Here is a 25,376-nt window from a genome sequence, read left to right as displayed (position 1 = left end):
GGGTCAGTTTGGGTCAGTTTTGGGCCTATATTTGGTTTGGTTTGGTTTTGACAAATTTTAGCACTCCAAATTTGGCCCATTTATCCACCTAGAGCTTTGCCAAAATGGTGAGCCAGTTTTTGGGCAAATCTGAGCCATGATAATTTTGCTATCTGGGTTTTTGTTTGTTTGTTCTGTACTGCTCGAGTGTGTAAAACTTGCTCAGGTAAGGGCAATACTATTTATCAATTTTAGAAATTCTATTTAGACGTTTCTAGTACGACAGAATTTGACTATAGAATTTTACTATACTGATGACGTCATAAAGGCTTTGGATGAAGATAAACGTTCTCCTGGCTGCTTGGAGGATTCTTCTAAGGATCTTATAAGGCGTTTAGCTGAAGCTGTTTGGGACGAGGAAAAAGTTACTTCATTCGACATCGACGGTGATCGTCTCCTGGGCTATGAAGACGTTGTGATCGGGAAGCTTGTAGAAATGCTTGGCAGCACAAATGTGGCCTTGAAACTCATCCTGTCTCAGCAGCCTAACAACGAATTTTTCCTGGTTCAGCAAATTCGAAATTTTGCTGAGAATTTTATTAGACTAAAGTGCTACGAAAGGACGGAGAGAATGAGACTTGGAGGAAACTGGCCAATGTTGCTGACCGTTGGCGTAGGCTTTGCCGTGTCTTGCCGGCTGCTCTACAAAATTTTCACAGTGCTCTCACAGTGCTCTCCGGTGCCTACTTGCTAATGATCATTCCAAATACCAGGAGTTTCGAAATCATGTCAAATTTTAGCACTCCAAATTTGGCCCATTTAGGGGCCATTTATCCACCCAGAGCTTTGCCAAAATGGCGAGACAGTTTTTGGCCAAATCTGAGCCATGATAATTTTGCTATCTGGGTTTTGTTTGTTACTCATCGAGTGTGTAATTGTTCTGGTAAGAACAATACTATTTATCAACTTTTCGTTTCGTTCAACGTTTCTAGTGTTGGAGAAATAAATCTTACACCTTTACTAATTTCATTTATAATTATTGGGAAATAAATTTACACATTGACTTATTTCATTTATGATATCAGTACTCTTATAAATGTTTATGTTTAATGTTTCTCACTGTATAGTAGGCTAACGTTACTGTTTATGAACGCATCAATTCTAAAGCGACAGAAAATAGAAGCATCAATTATTAATGTCCCAGGGTTTTAGTCCACAGATTTTTAAGGTAACGTTGTTTTTAGCACTAGCGCTAACTCCTTTACACCGCACACAACTGTCTAACATTGCTGTGGGCCTCTTCTAGTTAAAATGCCTCAGCACAAAAGGTCAAAGTACATGTGTTTTACCTACATAGAGATCCTAAATAAACCCCACCCTGTGGTTGTAGCAGTGGCAGCCACCTGATTTCGAGCTAAGGCTAACTAGCTAGCTAGCCATATAGCATAATTCATTAGCCGCATGCTGAGCTAACGCCGAGCTAGTCAACAATGAATCGAGGCGGCCGTGTCATGTTATTTTTTTTCCTTTTGGCTTGTTCATTATTGTTAAATAAACTAATTTTGAGAATTGAATTTTCTTGTGACTTATTTGTGCACATGGGTAAGATTAGGCTCGGTTATGGCTCAGTTTTGGGGTTTCTGGTTAAAGGGTGGTGTTGATATGGTTAACTTGTGGCTGAGAATTGGTACCAATAATTAAACCTGTTTTGGCCCAGTTCAGGGCCATTTAAGGGTGATTAACTGGCCGAGATTCGGGCCGGTTATGGCCCATGTGTGACCCTTGTCTTTAATCCAGTTCTGGGCCACGTCTGGGCCGTCATTCTTTGCGGTACTTGGGCCGAGGGAAAAGTGATTGTGTGGCACGGAGCTGGGCCAGAGAACATTTGCTATGTGCGCTACATAGAGATCCTGAATAAACCTCACCCAGTGGTTGTAGCAGAGCAGCCACCTGATTTCGAGCTAAGGCTAACTAGCTAGCTAGCCATATAGCATAATTCATTAGCCGCACACTGAGCTAACGCCGAGCTAGTCAACAATGAATCGAGGCGGCCGTGATACAAATGTACAACCTGTACCCAGAAGCCAGACACGATGTGTGAAACAAGGCGTTTAGCTGAACATGTTCGGGATGAGGTAAAAGTGACTTCGTTCAATATCAACGATGATCGTTTCCTGGACTACGAGCACGTTGTGATCAAGGAGCTTGTAGAAATGTTTGACAGCAGACATGTGGCCTTGAATCGTATCGTGACTCAGCAGCCCAACAACGATTTTTTCGTTGTTCGGTGTTTTGCTCTTAATTTTATTAGACCAAAGCGCCTCGAAAGGACGGAGAGAATGAGACTTGGAGAAAACTGGCCCATGATGCTGAACGTTGGCATAGGCGTTGCCGTGTCTCCCCTGGTGCTCTACAAACTTTTTAAATTGCTCGCCGATGATTACGTGATAATGATCATCCCAAAAATTGGGATTTTCGACATCATTTTACACCTTTTTAGGTTTAGATGAAACATCAAGCGAGAGCTGAAGTCCTGGTGACCTTCACATTCAGGTGACCTTCTGTCTAAAGCAGGAAATCACCTGGATGGCATAGGCGTTGCCGTGTCTCCCCTGGTGCTCTACAAACTTTTTAAATTGCTCGCTGATGATTACGTGATAATGATCATCCCAACAATTGGAATAGCAAACGGACTTGGCCCAAATGTGGCGTAATAATGACAGTGCTGGCGTGTTGCCGGTAATGGCATGCATCATGTCAGCCAACTGTGGGCCATGCCTGGCAATGATGGCACTGCCTGCATGACGGCGGACTACATTTGGGCCGATTGTGTATGGGAGGTGAGTGGCCCAGATCAGTGTAGAGATTATGGGCCATACTTTGTGTACTGGATTAGGCCTGCTGGGCAAGATTGTCAAAAAAGCTATGATTATAAAAATTAAAAATAATTAATAAATATAGTGTTTACTTTTCAACAATGTTCACAAAATTAAATAATCAATAAATTTGAATTAGCTTACGAAGTATTATTTATTTATTTTAATTAGTTTTTGTAAATTTATATTTTTTTAAAAAATCAAATGAAATTGTCTATATTTCAATACTCTTTAGTTTAAGTGCCACAAAATCTATAATATTACGAAATATATAATTTTTTTCCTAAATCATAGTTTATTTGAAAATATGTAAAGTTAGAACTTGGCGGTGGATTGTTTATTTTGGTGCGATCTCCATGGTAACGGCAGGTTTTCTGGTTGTGGCGGGTCTTTCTTTATGTCTTCTTCTTTATTATTCTGTATAGAATAATACATTACTCTGTATTATTATTATTATCACATTATTCTGTATAGAATAATAAAGACAAAGTGTTGAGCATGAACCGAGCCAGCGGTAGTCCCGCCACGGTCGATTTTTAACGGCATTTGGCGGTTATTTCAAACCACATCTTGTTAACTCTGTTAATATAATAGCTGCCTTGGACCAGAACTGGATTAAAGACAAGGGTCACACATGGGCCATAACCGGCCCGAATCTCGGCCAGTTAATCACCCTTAAATGGCCCTGAACTGGGCCAAAACAGGTTTAATTATTGGTACCAATTCTCAGCCACAAGTTAACCATATCAACACCACCCTTTAACCAGAAACCCCAAAACTGAGCCATAACCTATTCTATTAATGAATCTACCACTGAAATTTAAACAAATAATGTAATTTTACTCTCAACAAACAGAGGCATATTAAAACAATTACGTAAAGTAACACATCAGAATGTCTGTATGTGTAAAGGAGAAAGTGATCCTATGTAGGACTGTCCTCAAGAAGTGAAGCACAGCTCTGCAGCCCCTCTTTTCTCCTCAAGCGCTCTCTTCTTCCTCCATCTCTATCAGGAGCAAGCTGAAGCCATCTTTATATATTTGCTTCTATCTCCTGATCAGTGGCATGTTGTGTCAGACGATTTTTTCTCACAGCAGCTGAAAGACAAAATACAACATAATACAAAATTAATTAATACATATACAAACATTCATCCACCTACTTTAAATAATTTTGGATAACAATTGAAAATAAGGTTGCTTCAGTTGCATTTAATACAGGAAATGAGTGCTTATGTGGCACTACTGCATGCTCGTACTAACTAGCTTGTCAGAGTCTGACAAACAAGACCATTTTAGTGAACAAAAACCTTAAAATGTTGTGATATGAAAACTGTAGTGTAAACAAACCTACTGTTAAATAACAGTTGTAGAAATTGGGCATAAAAACATATTTGATTTTAAATAAATTAATTCATTTTTTAAGTGGTCATACTCACTACAGACTTACCAAGAACGATGTTCCGTAACTGCAAGCTTCTAAAGCTGATCTTCCCATTTACTCCACGCATATTCATATTCCTGGCCAGCGAGTTTGTTATTGTTGCTCTCATTATTCTCCAAACTCCATCCCTGGTGTCCGTCCCACCTTTCATTGCCAATATGCTTATCTGTGAATTAACATTTAATTGAATCATTGTTATTGTAAATTGTTAATGTAAATTATATAATTTCCTCACCCCCACTTGTTCCAAGCCTGTATGAGTTTCTTCCTTCTGTTGAACAAAGGAGAAATTTTGAAAAATGTTGGTACCCAGGCAGCAGATGGTACCCACTGACTTCCATAATATTTTTTACCAATGTTACCTTCAACTCTCTGGTTACCAACATTCCTCAAAATGTCTTCTTTGTGTTCATCCAAAGAAACCCACTTATACAAGCTTAAAAGTAAATGATGAGTAAATTTTCATTTTTGTGTGAACTTCATTTAAGAACAAGAACAGGCATATATATTAAAACAATAAGCCTTTGGTAAGCCTAAACAAAACAGTTGTGCATTTATACATCTATATCTGGAGTATAACTGACTTACCAGTTGCATTTGAAAGTCAGGAAATTTCCTGTGTTAGAGAAATTAAAATGTTACCCTCAGGTTTGTTAATCCATTTTACTTTAAAGTCAAAAACACTGTTGAGTAGGGCCTGTTACCGCTTGTCTCTTCCTAAGGTCAGTCTGTTCTGACCTTCACTTTCTGATAAGACACTTAGTATTGAAACCCAGATGTTTTGCAGTTTCATGGGAAACTGCCTCCTCTTTCTTCCTTTATCACATGACTTTGTATCATAGTATTAAAATGATGTGCTGCCCAGCTAAGAGCCAGTGATCCTCATGCTGTACCAAGGTGCTGTGTGACTGTTACTCCTTGCAAGTAAAACTTCTATATAATCTTCATTTGGTCCATCATGATCTCTTGATTTTCTGCAGTGCGTCAGGGGGAGTATGACCTCTCTCAAACAAGTCAGGAGAAATACTGCTTCCCTGATTCGGGTCAGGAGAAGTGTGGACTTTCTGAAACAGTTGAGCAGTTGTGTGGCTTCTCTGAAGCGGATCAGAGGAAGTCTGGCCTCTCTGAAATGGCTCAGCAGTTGCACCATTTCTCTGTCGTGTATCAGTGTAACCGGGTCATATATTCCCTTAGTTATAATTACACAAAATCTGTTTTTATCTCCAAATATTTCTATACCTGACTGTCAGGACCTCCTAACCTGTTGTTTTTGTTGATAAAGTTTGAGTTCAAAGCCCCTCCTCATTCATTTCTGCTTCTGTGGTACCCCTCCTATAAATTCTGGGCACCCACTTCCCCTCTCCCCCTTTGTACAATTCTCCTGTGGGAGAGGTGGGTGCCATTTTCTCAGTTCAATTAACATCGTAATGCATCCTGTTGTTTCTTATTGTTTTGCATTTATTTTAGCTCATCCTCACCATCATTATGGTTGTTACTAGCTGTTGATATGAATGTGTTGGCACATGGGCGCTTATAAAGCTACTTTATTTAATAGACGGGTGTTGCTAGCGTAAAAGCTATGCTGCTAACTCCCGTCCTGACTGTTTATATTTATTTGTGTAGGAGTTGGAGCGGGCAGAATAGTTACTTGGAGGTTTTTCTTTTTTTCTTTTTATTGTCAGGAAATAAATGGAGCTCGTCTCCAAACGTGATCCTAGTGTCACCATCCTCACTTCAACACAACGCAGAAACCCACCGGTCACATCAGGGGAAGTGCAGCCTCTCTGAAACAAGGCAGCAGTTGTGTGGTTTATCTGAAGCGGGTCAGGGAAAGTATGGACTTTCTGAAATGGCTCAGTCGTTGTGCGGCTTTGAGTCATTTTCAGCTTTACAAGTGAATCACTGTTACTGATTTGGCTGTGATTTTTCCTATCATTTTGACAGCATTACATTGTTCCGCTCATCGGATAGAAAGCACCAGACATTCCGCAGACCGGTCTATGGTCTGTACTGGCGGCCTCAAGTCCACTTCTGGGCCGTCATTCTTTGCGGTACTTGGGCCGAGGGAAAAGTGATTGTGTGGCACGGAGCTGGGCCAGAGAACATTTGCTATGTGCGCTACATAGAGATCCTGAATAAACCCCACCCAGTGGTTGTAGCAGAGCAGCCACCTGATTTCGAGCTAAGGCTAACTAGCTAGCTAGCCATATAGCATTATTCATTAGCCGCATGCTGAGCTAACGCCGAGCTGGTCAACAATGAATCGAGGCGGCCGTGATACAAATGTACAACCTGTACCCAGAAGCCAGACACGGTGTGTAAAACAAGGCGTTTAGCTGAACATGTTCGGGATGAGGTAAAAGTGACTTCGTTCAATATCAACGATGATCGTTTCCTGGACCACGAGCACGTTGTGATCAAGGAGCTTGTAGAAATGTTTGACAGCAGACATGTGGCCTTGAATCGTATCGTGACTCAGCAGCCCAACAACGATTTTTTCGTTGTTCGGTGTTTTGCTCTTAATGTTTTAAGATCAAAGCGCATGGACAGAAAGAACGGAGAGAACGAGTCATGGAAGAAACTGGCCCATGTTGCTGACCGTTGGCATAGGCGTTGCCGTGTCTCCCCTGGTGCTCTACAAACTTTTTAAATTGCTCGTCGATGATTACGTGATAATGATCATCCCAAAAATTGGGATTTTCGACATCATTTTACACCTTTTTAGGCTTAGATGAAACATCAAGCGAGAGCTGAAGTCCTGGTGACCTTGGATGTGGACTTGACCAGGACTTCAGCTCTCTAGGCCACCACATGTTCAACACAGCTGCATGATGGGTTTAGTCCGGGACCTCCGGTTTCTTCCCACATTTCAATTAACTGGCATCAATAAAATAATCAAATTAAATTTGTGATTTTCTTCTATTTTGCTGTGTAGCTACATATTTATCTCAGTCTGAAATTCTGCTGGTTAAATTTCACACAGTACATATAACATACCAATATGTTACAGCCTACAGTCCTGCTCTGTGATATTTCTGTCCATATATGCACTCAGCAAGGAGCTGGAAACGAACTGAAGCTGCCAATCAGTCAGTAAGGTGCTGCGCTGATGACGGAAAACAACAGAGCAAAACTATAGCTTTCATCAATGTTGAGCAATGAGCTAGAAAATGTCTTTAACATTTGTGATAACAGGATCAAATGACTCAAACTGCAGCTTCCCCCGTTTGTGCCCTTGGCTGACACAGACCTTAAGTGGCTATCGATGAAGAGAGAATTTCTTCTGGCGTTTGCTTCAGCAGAACGTGTGAGAACTGCCCACGCTATGAGTCCATGAGTCCTAAAATCTGTTCTCTCAAAGCAGCGCCTTGAACACTGGGTGGTGGATGTGTAGCATTCCCAGCTGAACCAATGCACTTTACTCTCTGATAACTGATGTTTACAAAAGCTTTTATTCCATGACACCATCGAAATCCACTTTGATTGTAAAACACCGTAAGAGCTGATTGAAGACAACAAAACATACACTAATTAGACATTTGCCAACTAAAAATACAAAACATGCATAAATCCTATTATCTATAATATGTATGCATATGTAATTCAATTATGCCAACAACCGACTGTTAACTACCTGCTAAGCGTTAGCCTATAACTTCAATTAACCATAAAAGTAAATTGTTTGTAAGTCACTAAATAAGAATGTGAAACGATACCTTGTGCCCCAGGTGCTAGAGAAACCTTTCTAACTTAAGTTATCCAAAATAGAGCTTTCATATATTCAGTGTAGCGTATTTCTAGTTTCGGCGCGACCGTGTTCATCCTCACCGGAACCGCGGTATTTACTTCCTGTATCCTGGATTTCAAAATAAAGCCATGTGTGGTAAAAAACGTACCAAAAACCAACAAAAATAAAAGTCCACTTTAAATTTGTCCCACATTGAGTCTCTATCATGGCAACATTTTTAATAAAGTGTTCTTCAGTAATATTTGGCTCCATTTAATAATAAAGTCCTTGAGAAATCTTGCGTGGAGTAGTCTTTGAAGCTACACCGCCCTCTACTGGAGGATGCGAAGATGCCAAGCCAATTCAATGAATGGGGGATTTAATGGTCATTTACAGGATGTAATAACCCATGCTTATGCCTCACAGTATCAGCCACCACCACCTGGAGTGACGTGTCATTCTAGCAGGACTCTCAAAACCTTGTGGGCTGCAATGAATGGAGTGCCTCTAGAGGTTATATGTGAGGCAGCCTCCTGGACACGTTCACCAAATTCTACAGGGTGAATGTGGCAACACCCCATCCATTAGAAGGTATCCTGCGGCAGCACCCTTCTTCATCCCAATGAGGTGTGTGCAGTTTTAAAGGTCTAAGTATTCCTCGTGACCTTGTTGGTGTTAGTTGTCCAGTACTTGAAGCACCACCTCTGGTGGTCAGTAGGGAGCAAATTGAACAAGAGTAACTCTGGTTCTATGAATCCTCGATGACTGCCAGAGGCATGTCCGCAAAGGTGTGTGTGTGCCCTATTGTTTATATTGTGGAATTATAGAGTCTTATGGCCGTGGACACAAAAGACTTCCTGAATCTCTCAGTCTTTGCTTTAGGAGGAATTAGTCTGTTGCTGAAAGAAATTCCCATTCGCCACAATTCCTCATGAAGTGGGTGGGCAGATTTTGTCCACCATCCTCCTCTCTGCCACAGCCTCCAGACTGTCCAGTTCCAGCCCAACAACTAATTTTGCCTTCCTGATCAACTTGTTTGGTCTGTTGGCCTCACCAGCCTTGATGCCACCTCCCCAGCACACATCTGCAAAGAACAGTGCACTCGCTACTGCAGACTGATAGAACATCTTCAGTAGCTTGTTGCACATGCCAAAGGAACAGAGTCTCTTGAGGAAGAACAGTCTGCTCTGTTCTTTCTTGAAGAGTGCATCTGTATTGTTTGACCAGTCCAGTTAATGTAAACTCCAAGATATTTGTAGAAGTCCACAATCTCTACTTCCTCCCCAAGAATGGAGATAGGGACTGGGATCTTCCTGCTCCTCCTGAAGTCCACCACCAGTTCTCTGGTTTTCTTGATATTGAGCTTTAGACAGGTGTTGTTACACCAATCAACAAAGCTTTTTATCAAGTGTCTGTACTCCTCATTGTTATCATTATTGAATTAATTAATGGCCATTTTCCGTGGAAAATAATGATCTACACATCTTAACTGACGTGTGCATCATTGTAATTATTGGATGGCTTGCAGACAGGGACATGTTGTGTTGTGCAAGACACTGATGCCATCACTGAGTCAGCCATGTCTAGGACAGGTGTAATATTGTCAAGAATATAGCCCAGGAAGCAGCTCTTTAAAACTTACCTGAATCGCCTTGGTTAATTGATATATTTGCTTTTGCAGATAGCCACTTCTCTCTGGTCTTCTTCCATGCTGATAGCAGGATGTTTGGGCCTTGTTGAACTTTTTTTGTTCAGTGACAATTTGACATTTGAATGAAGCTTGGCTTAACTCAAGGTTTTTCTCTAAGTCCTAGAATAAAGTAAGACATTCCTATTTGTAATATAGTTAATATTTTTATGCTCCTACTGTGGATACTGCTATGAGTTCTGAAGGATGTGACAATAAACACTGTTGTGTTAGTAGTAGCACGTTTAGCAGTGAACCGCATCTTCACCAACGAGCTGAAGTCCTGCTCTTGTGTGAGCTTAGAGAAAACTGGCCCTTGTTGCTGATGACTACAAATGGTGTAGTCGTCACTGGATTATGTGTTAAAATAGACGTGGTGGAAACAACCCCCCTCCATATGTGTGGTATTAAAATAGCCTCTTAAAACCTTTAAATCTGCTTTTTCTCCAGATGACTACGTCTCCTGGTAACCTTCACATCCAGGTGACCTTTTGTCTAAAGTAGGAGATCACCTAGATATGGCCCATACCAGGACTTCAGCTCCCCAGGCCGCTGCATGATGGGTTTACTCCAGGTGCTCCGATTTCTTCCCACATTTCAATTAATTGGCATCAATAAAATAATTAAAGTTCTGTTTTTCTTATATTTCTTAATAATTTAGCATTAAAAGGCATGAAATAAAAATTATATGTTGCCACCAAAAAAGACAAAAAATTGTGGAGGATATTTGCGGTTTCCGTGAAATTGTGGGGGTTTCCACAAACAAGTATTAGTTAGGTTCTGTCGGCGTGTTTGTTTATTGGAATTAAGCAGAGGAAAAATTCTTTCAATTCACACACGAGTTTTAATTGAAATTCCAAATGCTTGTACAAGGACCCTTTTCCTGATCACATGAGAACAATCATCAGAGAATGCTCTTTATGTTGCAATTCAAAACTACAAGCTGCATCTCACTGCGCAGCCCCCGAAATGAGACGAGATTTATGTCACTATATGTGTCCCCCTCGCCTCTGTAAAAGTTTTTGTTCATAGCATTCCTCAGTTCAGGCTCCACCTATCGGCCTGGCGCACTACCGTTGTGTTTTCTCTCTTGCATGTTTTTGTTGTTGCAGCGTTTCTCTCTTGCAGGTGTTTTCGTTGTTGCAGCGTTTCTCTCTTGCAGGTGTTTTCGTTGTTGCAGCGTTTCTCTCTTGCAGGTGTTTTCGTTGTTGCAGCGTTTCTCTCTTGCAGGTGTTTTCGTTGTTGCAGCGCGTTCGCCCTTGTCGGCCACCGTACTGAACGCCTCATGAGAATCAGCCAATCAGATCCATGTCTTCATCGTCAACAGGAAACGGGACAAGCGTCCTTGGAGATGTTGCTAGTGGGGTAACTTTTGCATCTCCCACCCGCTGTGTCAAACAAATGACGACTAATCGACACTGTCACAGAGATCAATGAGAAAACGATTAAAAGTTTGGAAGGTAAATCACTCATCAATAACGAGCTGTTCTCCAGCTACCTGCCCAGCAATGCTAATGCTAAGTAGCTATTGGAGCGTAGCTAATGTTGAAGTTAGCTAAGTTGCTAGTTTAATTAGCTTTCCTTGTTGTTTTCTGCTTTTTGCGTTTACCGGAATAAATGTTAGTGTTGCTTTCTTGCTACACAGCTTCCTACACTCTTAGGACCGTGTTTATATTAAGGCCTTGCATTTCTCTGCCTCGCTTTCTTTGTCTAAGTGCAACTAACACTAATCTTATTAACGTTAGCGCAGCATAATTGTGAAATCAAATCAGGCATTTTCTGTCAGAAAGCAAAGCGTGTTTTCCACTGACGCTTCCAACCGTCATGAACAACCTCAGGTCGTTGCCTGTCGATGTGTTATAACAGTGTATTAATGTTACAGCATCTTTAAATCCCTGTTTGCATTTGCAGTAACCATGACTGCAGCTGCTCTCATAGGAGACCAGCTAATCCTGGAAGAGGACTATGATGAGAACTATATACCCTCTGAACAAGGTACACAGGTTGCAGATGTGTCTTCAGTCTGATTCTTTCACCCTGGTAGAATATGTTGATTATTGTTGTGTAATGGATGAATATTCTCTTTACTATTGGATACAGGGATCCCCTGTATCATGTACCTGTATGTTTTGGGGTGTCTAGCTCTGTCTGAGTGAGCCATTCAGTTCAGTTCATAGGTTTGAGAGCATGTGATTGGTTGTACACACCTTATCCAGGTAATCAGCAGGGATAGTTAGATGACAAGCAGGACAGTGGCTACAGTATCGTATGTTATGGGATGCTCTCCGATTGACTTCAGTTACATTGATCGGTTCTAATATTTATTACTGTTCTCAATTCCCAATTTCTCTTTATCAACAGAGATCCAAGAGTACGCAAGAGAGATTGGCATTGATCCCGACAATGAACCGGAGCTCCTGTGGCTGGCCAGGGAAGGCATTGTTGCCCCTCTGCCTCCTGAGTGGAAGCCTTGGTGAGTAAGGAGAGTGAGGCTGTCTAGTAAGTCCTAGGAGCATGGCCACCCTCTGTAGCAGATACATTATGTAACCACATTTTGTATTGTCTGCATTGATTTAGAGAATGTGATGTTGTTGTAAATGGTTATGGTGATGTAGAATGAGACAAACAAAAAGCAAACAAACCAAAAATAGAAGGTGTCAGAATATAATTTTTGCTGTCTGAGCTCTTATAAGTCTTCTGAGTCTATTTCACTTCTACTGTGCAAGTGTTTGTGTCCTTGCAGCCAACCAAGGGTGAAGGTCTGTTCTTGACAACCAACAGTGAAGCTGCATAGCAACATGTGAATCCACCAGTATCAGAACACAAGTAATAGATAGCCTATAGATAGAGGCTAAAGGAAATCAACTTAGGGAATAGTTCATTGGGTTCAATAGTTCATAGGTTTGAAAACGCAAATAACAGCATCTCTGTTATTTTACACAAAGACAATAATATAATGCAGAACTACTTTAATGTAAATAATGTAGATTAATTTCTGTCTGTCTTTGTCTCTGATGAGAGGTTAACAAATCATAGAATCTAAAAAAACAAATCAAGGAATAATTGTTGTCCAGTTGTAGCCTAACAAATCTCAGAGGTATGGTGATATGGAATGATAGATTAATTTGGGTCAGTGTTCAGTTTCAGGTGACAACACACCGTCTGGTGTAATTTCTCGTTTCACTTACCCATCCACCCATCGTCTCTCCCCTCCTCCTCCCCTACAGCCAGGATGTGACGGGAGACATCTATTATTTCAACTTCTCCACTGGCCAGTCCACCTGGGATCACCCATGCGACGAGCACTATCGCCGCCTGGTGGCCCAGGAGCGTGACCGTGCCCAGCTCACGGCTGCTGGGACAAAGAAGGACAAAGACAAGAAGAAGAAGAAAGAAAAGAAGGAGAAGAAAGAGAAAAAGAAGAAGGAACCACTCAGGACTCCTGGAGTAAGTGTTTCTATTTTTGCAGCACCAGACTGTAGAAGACAAAGTATAAAAGTAAAATTTTGTTTTATTTGATTATTGGAAAAGTAGCAATAGTTACACACAGTAATGAACAAGATAAATATTTATTGTGCTTGTGAGAAATTCATTGTTGAGTCCCTCAGTGTAGGATTTTTATTATCTTCATCATTTATTTAACCTACAGTTTTCATTGAAAAACTGCTCTGGGAAGCCCTGTTAGAAAAAAGGTTGTAATAATACTATGGCAGTCTCAAATATTGTAATATACCCCACAACCTTGCAGCTACCTTTCAGTAGCAGGAATTTCAAGATACCATGGTACTTCATTCTGGTGTTTCCTTCTCTGATTGTGTGTCATGTTTTCTAGGCTCTGAGTTCAGCCTTGGGACCCCTCCCCTCCTCACTGGGCAGCCTGGCTCCTCTGAGAGGTCTGGATGCCTCTGGGCCAGGCCCATTCTCTGGATCTGCCCCTGCTCTCCGGGGGTCCATTTGTAGCTCTGGTGGCCTGGAGCCCCTCAAGAAATCCCTTAGGGTAAGATCCCAGTGCTGTATGAAGGCTCATTCTGTATGATGAGATTTTGAGCTTTTTTTAGTCTCTCCCAAACTTTTATTCTGTATGGAATAGCACATTTAGTATCGTTTTCTGTCAGGGCCCACGGAGCAGTGGAGCATCTAGTGTTCTAGGGAGCAGGCAGGAAGAGAGGGTGTCTCTTACTCTGCCCGGCTTTGATGATGATGAAGAAAAAATTTCTGAAAACGAGGTGCAGTTAACAATCAATGCAAATGATGAAAGCTGTTATTCCTAAATATATATCTATATACTCTTTGTACTTATAAAATCTGGGGTTACTTTTCAGCTGAGTCCTCGTGGTTCAGACAGGCTGTTGAAGAATCTTCATCTAGACCTGGATGCCCTTGGAGGAGGCCTAAAATATGAGGTAGACAAGCTAATTTGCTTTCTATGGCAATGTTTATTTGGCAGTTTGACAGTGGATAGTGAAGAGAGAGATAGGAATGTGGGGAAGGAGAGAGGCACTGTATTATGTGCAATTTTGGTTCCCTGACTGAGGATTACACTGTTGATATTGTGGTTATGTGTTATGCATCTTAACCATTCGCTTCAATTATGACATGATAATAACAAATTCTGTTTTTTGCTTACATATCTATCAGAACTGTATTATGCTTTTTAAGTATGAATATGTTTTTGTATTTAATGGTTTCATGGTGTACCCTAGGACAGTGATGTCAGTGGTGGAGCTCCGCTTGAGGACAGGACTGACCCAGAGTTGCAGGACTTGGTCGTGTCTGGAGATCACAGCCCTGAACCACCGTCCCAACAAGTAAGCACACACATGTGGCTCTTTTTTTTTTTTTTTTTTTTTTCCACTGGCTCTCACCTTTGTCTTTTTCACCCATTTTCAGTTCTGTTTGAACAATCCAAATATAACCTCTCTCTCATTTCTGTGTCCTTTGAGTAGTCATACTCAGGCCTGTGTGATTCTCTGTGACTGACAAATATTTACTGGTTGGAAACATTTTCATAGATTACATTTGTTGACAGGAATTGTAGAAGCCCATCCCTAGAATATTATGTATATTTATGGAGGGTAGTATTGAGTTTTCACCTTTAAGCCGGAGATTTAAGACCGGCCTACCCATCCTGGTAGAAAAGCAGACTTTAATGTGTTGCATTTTCAGCATTTGTTTTAGTTCTAGTTTGATCAGTTAAAAATAAGAGCATAATGATGTAGAGTAAAGATGCTATTCTATAGTAGATATACATTGTTTATTTATATCAATGCATCCTCTATGTATCATTGCCATAGTGGGATTTTCTATGTATCATTGCCATAGTGGGCCTTTCTTGTTGTCTAATGTAACTAAACCATCTGTTGTTCCTTCTCTTGTGTTTCTTTGACCTTTAATCCTCTCTTATCTCCACTATGACCCGTATGTATTCATGTAGCTGCTGTGCTGCTGGGATTTGTCCTTTGGGCATGGCTGTTACTGTGTCTTCCTCTTTGTCCTGCTGTCTTCCTACTGTCATTGTTATTGCTTTGCTGTCTGAATGGAAATACCAGGAGCATCAGGTCATCTCAGTGAAACCTGAAGACTGTTACTGAAGACTGTCCTCACAGTAACATGTTTATCCCCTTTGGGATAGACCAGGACAATTTCCCACCACGGTCAAAAGATTCTGAGCAGTCAGTTTTCATTCATGAATTTTTACTTTTACCACTAATTATAGTTGGTGGTTATGCATTTAGTTTTTGTTCAAAATTACAAAATGCCCTAAGATTTAACTGAACCAAAATGTATAGATTCAGTGAATTCTTCCACGCAGGAGAATTGTTAGAGGGGAAATGCTGGAACATGTAGGGCATTTATCAGAAAAACCTGCCCCTTTGCCTGCATTTCAGTGTGAGGCTCACCCCAAACAAGCAATTTTGTAAATTACATTAGTCATACATTAGTCAAATATTTTTATTTGTTTATTTTACTGTGTTGTACTCTCCATTATTTGTCTGTCTAACATGAGTAATTTTGTCGTTGTGAAATGCATATTGTTGGTTTTGCATGCAGTTGTGTCATGATCTCCCCCCCCCCAAGTCCCCAAGTCCCCAAGTCATCTTTCAGCAGGGTCACAATCTTCTTGTCTGGCTCCTTCCCTCACCTACCCTCCTCCTTCCTTTCTATCCTTTGTGTCTCTGCACATCTCCTATGTGCCTGTGTTTGGGATGGATGGTTTTCCTATTCCCCTCCACCAAGGACACTCTGAGGGGACACCACCTCCATCTGTCACCACTGGCGGACACCGGAAACCGTATTTATGATGAGGAGGCTGGTGCTGCCACTCCTGAACCTGACCACTCAGAGCAGGAGCTAGCAGAGGAGTTGAATGAAGTGGAAGAGGAAGAGGAGGGAGGAGAGTTGGAAGATGAGGATAGTCAGAAAGAAAAGGGAGGGGATGAGGAAGGAGGGGAAGCGGAGGAGGATGAGGAGGGAGTAGAGTTGGAAGATGAGCATAGTCAGAAAGACAAGGGAGAGGATGAGGAAGGAGGGGAAGTGGAGGAGGATGAGGTGGAGGAGCAGGAGATGGAGACAGGGAAGTTGGAAGATGAGGATGCTCAGGAAGACAAGGGAGAGGATGTGGAAGGAGAGGAAGCGGAAGAGGACAAGGAGGAGGGAGGGGAGTTGGAATATGAGGATGCTCAGAAAGACGAGGGAGAAGATGAAGAAGGAGGGGAAGCAGAGGTGGGATTGAAGGGAGGTGAAACAGAGGCAGGAAATGAGCAGGAAGATGGAGAGGAAGCAGATTTGAGAAAAAGCAGACAAGAGGGTGATGAGATTGAAGAAGAGCATGGTGGAAGTAAAGCAGCTGTGAAGAGCAAGAAAGGAGAGGAAGAGGTGGAGAGTGATGGGGTACTGGAGGAGTGCTGTGAAGGTGAGGATAAAGAGAAAGATGCAGGGGAAGGTGAAGTGACAGAAAACATGAACCACAGTGAAAGAGAAGAAAATGACGATGATGAGAAAGTAGAATTGTGCTTGAAAAACGAGGATGATGAGACCAGAGACAGAGAGGAGAACATGGGGAGCGATGAAGCCTTGGAGAGTTTAATGCAGGAGGAGGAAGATATGCAGGAAGAGGTGCAAGCAGTAGATGGAAAACAAGAATGTGAAGAAGATAGTGATGTGATGAAATCCCTGAAAAGTGATAACGATGAAGGGAGTGAGTGGGAAGACAAAGGGGAGGATGGTGAAAGCGATGAGGCTTTGGAGCGATGCTCTCTGAGCCAGAATAAACCTGATGAGGAGGAGTTAGAGAGATGTGTGCTGAGTGAAGGAGCAGACACAGAGAGGGAGGGTACTGAGGTAGAGGATGATTCATATGCCCAAATGCCACGAGAGGCATCGGAGAGCGAGGAGGAAGTCGTGGAGGTTTTTGAGATGGAAGCGTCTGATCTCCGACCTGCCAAGTTAGGCCCGAAGATGATGCTGAGTGACCTTAAAACACTTGACCAAAAGAGAAAAATTCTTGCTGGCAGGATGAAGAGTGAGACAAAAAAATGCCCCCTTCCTGCAGAGGTAGGGTTTGGTGTTGCCTCTGTGCGTGCTCATCCCCACCCAACCCCACCCTGCTCCTGCTTGACTTTTTCAAACATGCACGGGTGCAAACATGTAAATCCCAAAATCCAATTCCACTACCTTAGGGGCTGTCTCAACCTCAGTCAGCCAGGATGTCATCACAGGCAAACTGAAATAGAAACTGGTGAAAGGACAGTTCATTCAAGCCCCTGAGGACTGGTTTGGAAATTTCTGATCCCTGTGCCCACTGACAGTGCAGGCTTTTAATAGTCTACCTGACTTGCCATTTGACCAGGCACAGGACTCTGATCTCCCACCACTTTCTCCTTTAATGCTTGGCTGTTTGCATGCACCGTACACTCTCCCTGTGCTGTGTGTTTCTGTGTCCCTTTGAAAAAAAAAAACAGCAAGCTTCCATGTTCAGTGTTGCTCGTGCAATTTGTGTTTTGTGTACATGTGCATCTTCATTGAGTTGCGACCTTGTCATTGAGTGCGGTTGTGTGTGTTTTATTGCAGGAGTCAGAGTCCAGTAAGATCACTGACAAAGCTTCATCCTCCATAGATGTCAAGGTAGTTAGATAATGCACTATGATACCCATTCACCATCATTTATTCATTTGTTTGTGTATCCAGTTGTCGCTTTGTTTTGTGATGTCTCTGGTTTTGTATCCATAAGCTGTCAGAGAAGGTTCTGGACATCAACGACCTGTCTGGCACAGTCAGTCCACTGGAGAAGAAGGGCAAAGTGGAAAGTAAAGATGAAGAGGACAGTGAGGAAGAGGAAAAGATAAAGAAGACAGAGACAGAGAGGTTTCTTGTTTTAATGGTGTTTAATGTCTCTAAAACAACTCATCTGCCTGAGTCTAGGTTGTATTTCTTCTAAGAAATGTCTGATTGTGAGGTTTTGTATTGTGTTTTGCATCTTTAAAGATTGGTTTTAGAGGCATTTTTTATGCTTTTTGACTATTTTTTAAAAATTCTGCTGTTTTTCTTGACTGTGATCTCATCTGTGAGCCAGTAATTTCTTGTGCGAAAGTCACAACTATTACATCTATTTTTTGTGAAACATGCAGCCAGTTGGTCGAAAGAAAGGAATGCAGTTTCAGGAAGTACACACAACTTGATTAGTAATGGAATAATGTGGAAATGTTCTATGCAAGCTTAGGATTTTTTTGTTACCTTGGAAGTACTAAAACCTCCCTCCCACCCTTGTTTAGGCATATGCTGGCTGAAGACAAAGGCAACCCCCAAACCCATAATGTTGATCGGCTCATCCTCCATCAGTCAAGCCCTTCGCCCTCAGTCTCCATTTCATCCCATTCAGGGCAAGGTGTTGAGCTCAAACCAGAAGGATTTGGTGTTTCTCTGGAGTTACAGAGGCCTGAAACCTCAAGAGGTCGTCTGGTCCACACCAGCAAACTCAAAGATCCTGAAACCACCTTAAAGAGTCAACACAACTCGTTGGATGAAGAGTCAAGATGGAGAAACGGGCAAGACAGAGAGAAGAAAGGGAGGGAGGAAGAGGAGAGGAGTCTGAAAGAAAGGAAGGAGAGGGAGAGGAGGGAGGCCGATCAGGAGGAGGAAGAAGAGAGGAAGTGGATGATGAGAGAGAAAGAGAAGAGGATGCATGTCCTCCAGGAGGAGCTGAGGAGAGCAGAAGAGGAGGAGAGGAAGCTTAAGGAAGAGAGTGAGGAAAGACTGAGGTAAGAATGGAAATTCTAACGTTGTAGTCCTCTCCAAACTTTTACTGCCTCATTACATTACATCAACCTATCGGGTCACGTCCATTAAGGTCATATTACTTCTCATTCAACAGGCACTAAAAGTTTTACTATTTTTTTTTACTTTACCTTTATTTAACCAGGTATGTTCCATTGAGGATAGATTAGATTATGAGGCAAATTCACATTAGAGTGATGAGTCACTTAAGCCAAACTATGAGCTATAAAACATAATCAGTTAAAACAAGTTGAACTCACAAATACCTGTTTGTGTGTTTCCTCAGGGCTCTGCAGCAGCGTCTCCTGTCTGAGAGGAGAGAGCAGGAGTCCAGACTGAACGCTGAGTCTCAGAGGGCCCTGGAGGAGCTCCGAGAGTCTGTACAGAAGGAGAGGGAGAAGCAGCAACAGCAGCTCAGGTCAGACACTAACATTAACACATGGTGCACCAGAGCTTTAGCTAGTTCAGAACTAAATCTGCTATGCAGGCTTTCTATATTAATATCTTTCTATCTATCTGATTTTTGTAACACACACCCTTTCAAAGCAACTTTAATCAGTTTGCAGTTAATTGCCAATAAGCCACAAAATAACATTGTGTGTCCTTTGATCAGGGAAGAGAGTGAAGCCATCTTGAAAACGTTGCGTATCGCTTTAGAGGAAGAACGAACAGCGGAGCGTGAGAGGCTGGAGGGCCAGAAGAAGGAGGACATGGAACGTCTGAAGGCAGAGTCCGAAGAGGAGCTGCAAGCACAGAGGAGGCGACTGCAGGGAGAGAGAGAGGAGAAACTGAGCTCTCTGAAACAGGAGGTGACTGAGGATGATATTGGCTTCTTTTTTATTTTAAATCTCTTTGTTTTTCCATTTTGTTTCTGCACCTAGTGTGACTTTGAGACTGACTAATGAGGGATATCAGATTCTAAACACACTCATGTTGAAGCTACAAATAAATAAAAAGAACAGAAGAGATGATTGCAAGTACTAACTTCAATAAATTACAAAATTCAAATATGGTCATTTTCAGTAGGCAATGCAAAGAAAATCATTTGAACAAAATTATGAAGCAATCCAGAGTGAAAGCCAGATAGAGCTGGTCTGGTGATTTGTATGAACATGTGTCTGTCACTGTGTTTGCACTGTTTTGTGGATTTGATTGAGCTGTTTGTCTGTATAAAGGTTAAAAGCACAGAAAGGAGGAAGGAGCTGTTGATGAGTCCACGACCTGAACAGCACCTGGCAGAGTACCACCGAGAGGTCAGAGAGCACGGACACACATACGCTGTGCAGACAGAATTGCGTCATTATTGTAGATTTCGTGAGCAAAGGATTGAAATTTAAGTAAAATTTCACTGGAAAATAACTTTTCGATCTGTAAACCTACCTTTTCTTCCTGTACCTAGTTGGCTGATGTGCTCCAAGAAATACGAGATGAAGTACAGCGTGATCACGAGAGGAAGCTGGAGCAGCTGAGGGAGGACCACAGAAGAGAGATGAACAACATCAGAGAGAAATACCTGGATGAGGTCAGAGAGAGTTTAGGGTATGGGGTTATGGCACCAATGGGCTCCAACAATAAAAAGACTCTGGCTCATTATAATGGTATCCAGTCAGAAGATGAAAGATAAATATTAATAGATATTCTCATTAAATCAAACAGTACAATCCATTGTAAGTCATTGTTATTGTAATTCAAGTAATTATTGGTTATTGCATGAAATAGGTTGAGAAGCACCATGAAAGAGAAGTTATCTATGTATTAGAATTATCTGTTTAGGTCTTGACTAGGTTATTAAACATACAGTAAGTAGCTACTTTTGTTTTTAACACCATTTAAAGGTGCATTTACTGAGATTTTACACATTGTCTGTTAAATCCAGTTGAAAATGGGAGAACACGTAATTGAGAGGTTTTCTGTTTCGCAGGGTTTCTATCTTTTTCAGTTCTCAGCTTTTTGTTTCTAAGACTCTGTGTATGTGTTCCAGGAGACTGCTCAGAGGGAGCGCTTGCTTTCCGCTCTACAGGAGGACCGGGAGCGTCTTCAGGCCTCTCATGCTGTCCAACTGGAGAAACTCCGGCTGCAGCTTGACACACAAATTCAAAAGACACAGCTCACACACTCACGCAAGGTGAGACAGGACAGATTTACTGGCAGTATATCTAAGTGCTGTAACTATGGAAATGTTACACATTCTTTCAATGTCTACAACTCATTGCTCATGAGTCCTCTTTTCCACCTGCTGCCACAGGTTCTAGATGTATTTAAATGGATGGTTTACACTTACACCATAATGAAACACTTTTCTTTCTACAGACTTAAACAGCAAAGGGAAGCCTTTTATTTTAAGTCAACTTTGCCTTACTGAATATCCTTCTGAGGGAATGTAGTAGTACAAACACCCCAAAACACAAATCTCTCCTATTTCATATCTTAGGAGTCAGATGTGCAGGAACTGGCAGATAAGTTGGAGCTGAGAGCCAAAGAGCTAAAGAGCCAGGAGGCCATGCTGCAAACAAAGGTCTTTTATTCCATGTGTAATTTACTAATTATCACAGATATTCTAACCTGAATCACCTGGACTAATTTGGCTTTGTTTTGTTCTTTATGTCAGGCAGCAGATCTTAAAAGGAGAAGGAAAATGCTTGGAGAAGAAGAGGAAGATGTTGGCAGACAGATTGAGGTAGGAGGTCTAACTTGTCTTTAGAAGAAAGATTATATTCTCCCACTGCCTCCATCTATAAAGCCTTTCATTCCTACCTGCATGTGTTCAGGTTTTTCCCAGGCTGATCCAGGAGAGAGACCAGCTGAAAATGGAGCTGGAAAGAATGAGAGAGGAGAAACATCACGCTCGAGAACTCCTCCAGAGAGCCAGGGAGGAGAAGAGCAAGGCCAAAGAGGAGGAAGAGAGGCTGAGAGAGGAGAGAGATAAAGCCAGGGAAGAGTGCAGGAGAGCCAAGGAGGACAAGGAGCGACTGGAGAGCAAGTTGTCGCTGCTGCAGGAAAGATGTGACCGTCTCAGCCGTAGAGTCAGGTACAGCTGAAATACACGATATTGGCAGATCATAAAAGGAACAGTTCTCCCCAAAATAAAATTTCACAGACAGGAGTAATCCATAGCAATCCATTCTTAGGCTCTTCTTTTTTTATTTTGTAGAATAACTACTACATGACAGAGTTTGACAGAGTCAATAGCAAAAGCTCTTTGGAACAAAATTTTAAAAGTTTGGTTTGTGGCTGATTTTCATATCTGCATTTTTAAGATATTATCATCTTATTTTGTCTGGTCAGTGAGTTGGAACAAGGTGGAGGAGCGAGCATCTCCCCAAAGGAAGAATCTAAACAAAAGATGGTGGAGAAAGCAGATGTGACAGCACCCTCCAGTGACAGAAGAGACTCATTGCTACATGTAGAAGACCTGGAAGAGCCGCCACTCTCCCCTTTACCTGACAGCCACAGCAGCATGGACGAGTAAGGAGAGAGAGACAGACACAAAACAGAACTGTGATCATTAAGGATAATTTATTCAGCCCTTAGCCTCACACCTCTATGTGCCCAGGTTCCGACGCTATATCTCCTCACACGGCGCCTCCATCCAGAAGACCAAACTCTTCCTGGAGAGGGAGAGCGGCCGGCTGATGGAGAGGCAGGCAGCTCTGAGGGCCGCTCAGACCTGCTCCTCCCAGACCATCAACCATGAAGGAAGGCTGACTGAAGAGGTGATAAGAAACCTCCAGCAGGTAGGGAGGAGTGTGACCTGCCTCTTGTAGAATGGGTTTATTGAATGATGGGATGCAGTTGATTTACCAATAAATGTTAAGTGTTGATACATTTTTCTTGCCTGTCAGGAAGCCAGAAATGTGGCGGAGCTGCAGCAGACCGTTCAGAGAGGAAACACCCTTCTACGACGGAAAGAGGAGCAACTCCAACAGCTAGAGAGTTCTATAGCTGAAGAGGTCAGAGGTCACAGTTAAAATGATGCTTCACTTTGGTTGAGTGTTTTAATTTCCTATATTTTAACACCATAGTCATAGTTAGTGTGGTTACCTCAAATATACAAAGAAAGTTATAAAAATATGTTGCTTTATTCATTTCCTGTGAAAGTTGGTGTTGAATACTTCTAGTCGAACTCATTCTGTCCTGTTGCTTTCTACCTTTAGCCTCAGTTTGAGGATCTGCCTCAGCTGACAGGAGATAGGAAAGTGACCTTTGACGTGACTGAGTCTGACCTCAGCAGCACTGTGGACCCACCGGATGGAACAGGTAACACACAAATATATTGAGTGTAGAGCACAGTTTAACTAATCATTTATTTCTTCAACTTGTTTTTATTCATATCATTGGTCTCTTATATTTCATACTTTGCCATAGACTGTTTTTTACAGCTAAGTATGACTGTGTAGTGAAGCTCATACTGGTTTTCTATTACTTTCTCTACACCTTTCTCTTCTCCACCTACCTCTTGTCAGGAAGTCATCCCACTGTACCGGCCAAAGTGCAGGAGTTAGCAGAGTCCCTGCAGCAGATCTCAGGCCAGCTCAACACTGTGCTCAGTGCATTGGGTTCACTGTCTCAGAGGCAGAATGCCATACCTTACACAGCCTTCCCCTTGGCTCCATCTCAGCCTCATTCCAACCCAGCTCACACCTCCACCTCTGTGCCCGGCATGCCCCATATGCACACCCTGATCCCCAGCTCCTTAGCCCCACCTCCCCCCCTGAGGCTCTCAGAGCCATCCTGGAACTGGTTGCCTCAGGGCAGTTCTGCAACCACCCCACTCTACAGCACTCCCATCAGCAATGGGCTGAGGGCCTCTGAAGACTTCATCAACAGCAGATGGAGTCAGATATTCCCTGGTACGACAACATATACATCATTTTTACTATGCTACTAAAAAATGTATTATCAGTCCCAACCATTGTCTGTTCTGTTGTTCCCCAGGGGCAGCTATGGAGCCAGTTGCCTCCAGCACAATGAAGACCTCCTCTGCATACTCATCATACACTCCTGCTAGGTAAACAGCAGTACACATCCTTACCACGTTAAATTAACCTAAAACTACAACTGCAGCTGTGTTTGACGGTGTGTTTTGCAGTGAGCATGGTCGCAGCCTGCGGTCCACACAGAAATCAGTGGAGGTGGACGGGCAAAGGCTGCAGGGGCTGATTGACGGCAACAAGAAGTGGCTGGAGATGCGCAAGAAAGACACCAGCATGTATCCTTCTGTCACACATACTCATTCACACACATAAACATTAGTGCAGAAATGTCACACAATGGAGTTTCTGTTGTTTTTACCTCATTTCAGTGTACCAGACTGACATAAACCATTTGTTTATAATGTACCAACCTGCCATATATAATCAATCCAAGTAAATAAAATGTCAGGAGGAGTAATTGGTTCAGGGGATAATAAGTTCAGTTATATTTCTGAGTTGTCTGATAAACCTTTGCTGCTTCACATTATTGATATCTATGTATTAGGCCACGGTGCTGTGCTTTTTATTGTCTTTAACGTCGCCTTCCAGACCTCTGTTTACTCGTTATCAGGCTCCTTCCTCCAAGAGTGGCCTGGTCCAGCTGGGCCTGGACGATAACAACCAGATCAGAGTCTATCATTACTGAAAACGTGACGCACAGTTCATTGCCTTCGCACTGTGACAGTAACTGAGGACTTTGGAGCATTTTAATGACTGTGACAGGTCAGTGTTGTGACGTTTACGGGCAGAGGCTCGCCTGGGAATCAGATGCCCTCTTTGATTTACAGGTTGAATTACAGGTTGACAGTAAAGGTCTGGCCTCCTCCACTGTGATTGGAGGAAGAGCTGACTGCAGAGAATATCACAGTGCATTTTATCTTCCAATGTGGCTGTGAGACTTTTTAAAGCACTTCAGTGTCATGTTTACAGACACTGTTCAGTTTTTAATGGTTTGGTTTACTGGTGTCAGATGGGAGTTGGTCTTTTCCTAGTAAGTGTAGGACAATCATGGAGGAGTTTCTAGATGTTTATTCAGAATACTTCTCCATTAATGGAAACTTCAGATATCACCAGATTTGTCTTCAGTTGTGAATCCCACTTATTTGCTGCTTAAGGCAGGACATAACACTGAGCAGCAGATTTTCAACTTCCATCTCATGATAGGTTAGTTTTGTATTTATGCTACTCTTTTTTTGTGTGAGTTGTGTTTTTTAATTGGCTCCCCCACTTTTGCTCTTTTAGCCTTCCAGAAAAAGAAATCGGTTAGTTGTTGTTCAGGCAAAAGGAAAGTGCATATATTTGTGTAAATACATGCTGTATTTTTCTATATTTTAATAAATTAAATTTTATATGTATATTCTTGTAACTTCTGTGCACTGTTCACCTTAAAGCCAGCTGTCATTACCTCAATACTAAAT

The 25,376-nt window shown here is 42.1% G+C and overlaps 1 protein-coding gene and 1 long non-coding RNA gene across 2 annotated transcripts; one reads left to right on the top strand and one right to left on the bottom strand.

The window, feature by feature from the left end:
• Positions 1-3,674: 3,674 nt before the first annotated feature.
• On the bottom strand, positions 3,675-8,131 carry LOC113124201 (uncharacterized). Its single transcript, XR_003295007.1, has 3 exons — positions 8,015-8,131; positions 4,305-4,464; positions 3,675-3,952 (listed from the first exon to the last, which is right to left on the bottom strand). It is a non-coding gene; the product is annotated as an uncharacterized LOC113124201 (long non-coding RNA).
• A 2,899-nt stretch (positions 8,132-11,030) lies between these two features.
• Positions 11,031-25,313, top strand: cep164 (centrosomal protein 164). Its single transcript, XM_026320786.1, has 27 exons — positions 11,031-11,172; positions 11,624-11,707; positions 12,074-12,185; positions 12,940-13,159; positions 13,545-13,709; positions 13,828-13,938; positions 14,035-14,115; positions 14,416-14,520; positions 17,783-17,836; positions 17,943-18,076; positions 18,484-18,969; positions 19,272-19,403; positions 19,599-19,794; positions 20,161-20,238; positions 20,385-20,507; positions 20,967-21,110; positions 21,417-21,500; positions 21,594-21,662; positions 21,754-22,013; positions 22,271-22,450; positions 22,539-22,719; positions 22,828-22,935; positions 23,140-23,242; positions 23,449-23,835; positions 23,921-23,993; positions 24,075-24,194; positions 24,508-25,313. Exons 2-27 carry the CDS (start codon positions 11,629-11,631, stop codon positions 24,602-24,604), a joined length of 3,882 nt encoding a protein of 1,293 aa, XP_026176571.1. The 5' UTR covers positions 11,031-11,172; positions 11,624-11,628; the 3' UTR covers positions 24,605-25,313.
• Positions 25,314-25,376: the final 63 nt, after the last annotated feature.

This window comes from Mastacembelus armatus, chromosome 13 (assembly GCF_900324485.2).
Source record: "Mastacembelus armatus chromosome 13, fMasArm1.2, whole genome shotgun sequence".
Classification (NCBI taxonomy): domain Eukaryota; kingdom Metazoa; phylum Chordata; class Actinopteri; order Synbranchiformes; family Mastacembelidae; genus Mastacembelus; species Mastacembelus armatus.
The sequence above is the reverse complement of the archived record's forward strand: the minus strand, read 5'-3'. Positions and strand labels throughout refer to the sequence as shown.

Bases quoted from the DNA above. Each gene is read 5' to 3' on its own strand.
- cep164 (XM_026320786.1), top strand. From the start codon at position 11,629: ATGACTGCAGCTGCTCTCATAGGAGACCAGCTAATCCTGGAAGAGGAC. The intron at 22,014-22,270 runs GTACAGCTGAAA...TTGTCTGGTCAG, and splicing joins CGTCTCAGCCGTAGAGTCAG to TGAGTTGGAACAAGGTGGAG. The intron at 23,836-23,920 runs GTACGACAACAT...GTTGTTCCCCAG, and splicing joins ATGGAGTCAGATATTCCCTG to GGGCAGCTATGGAGCCAGTT.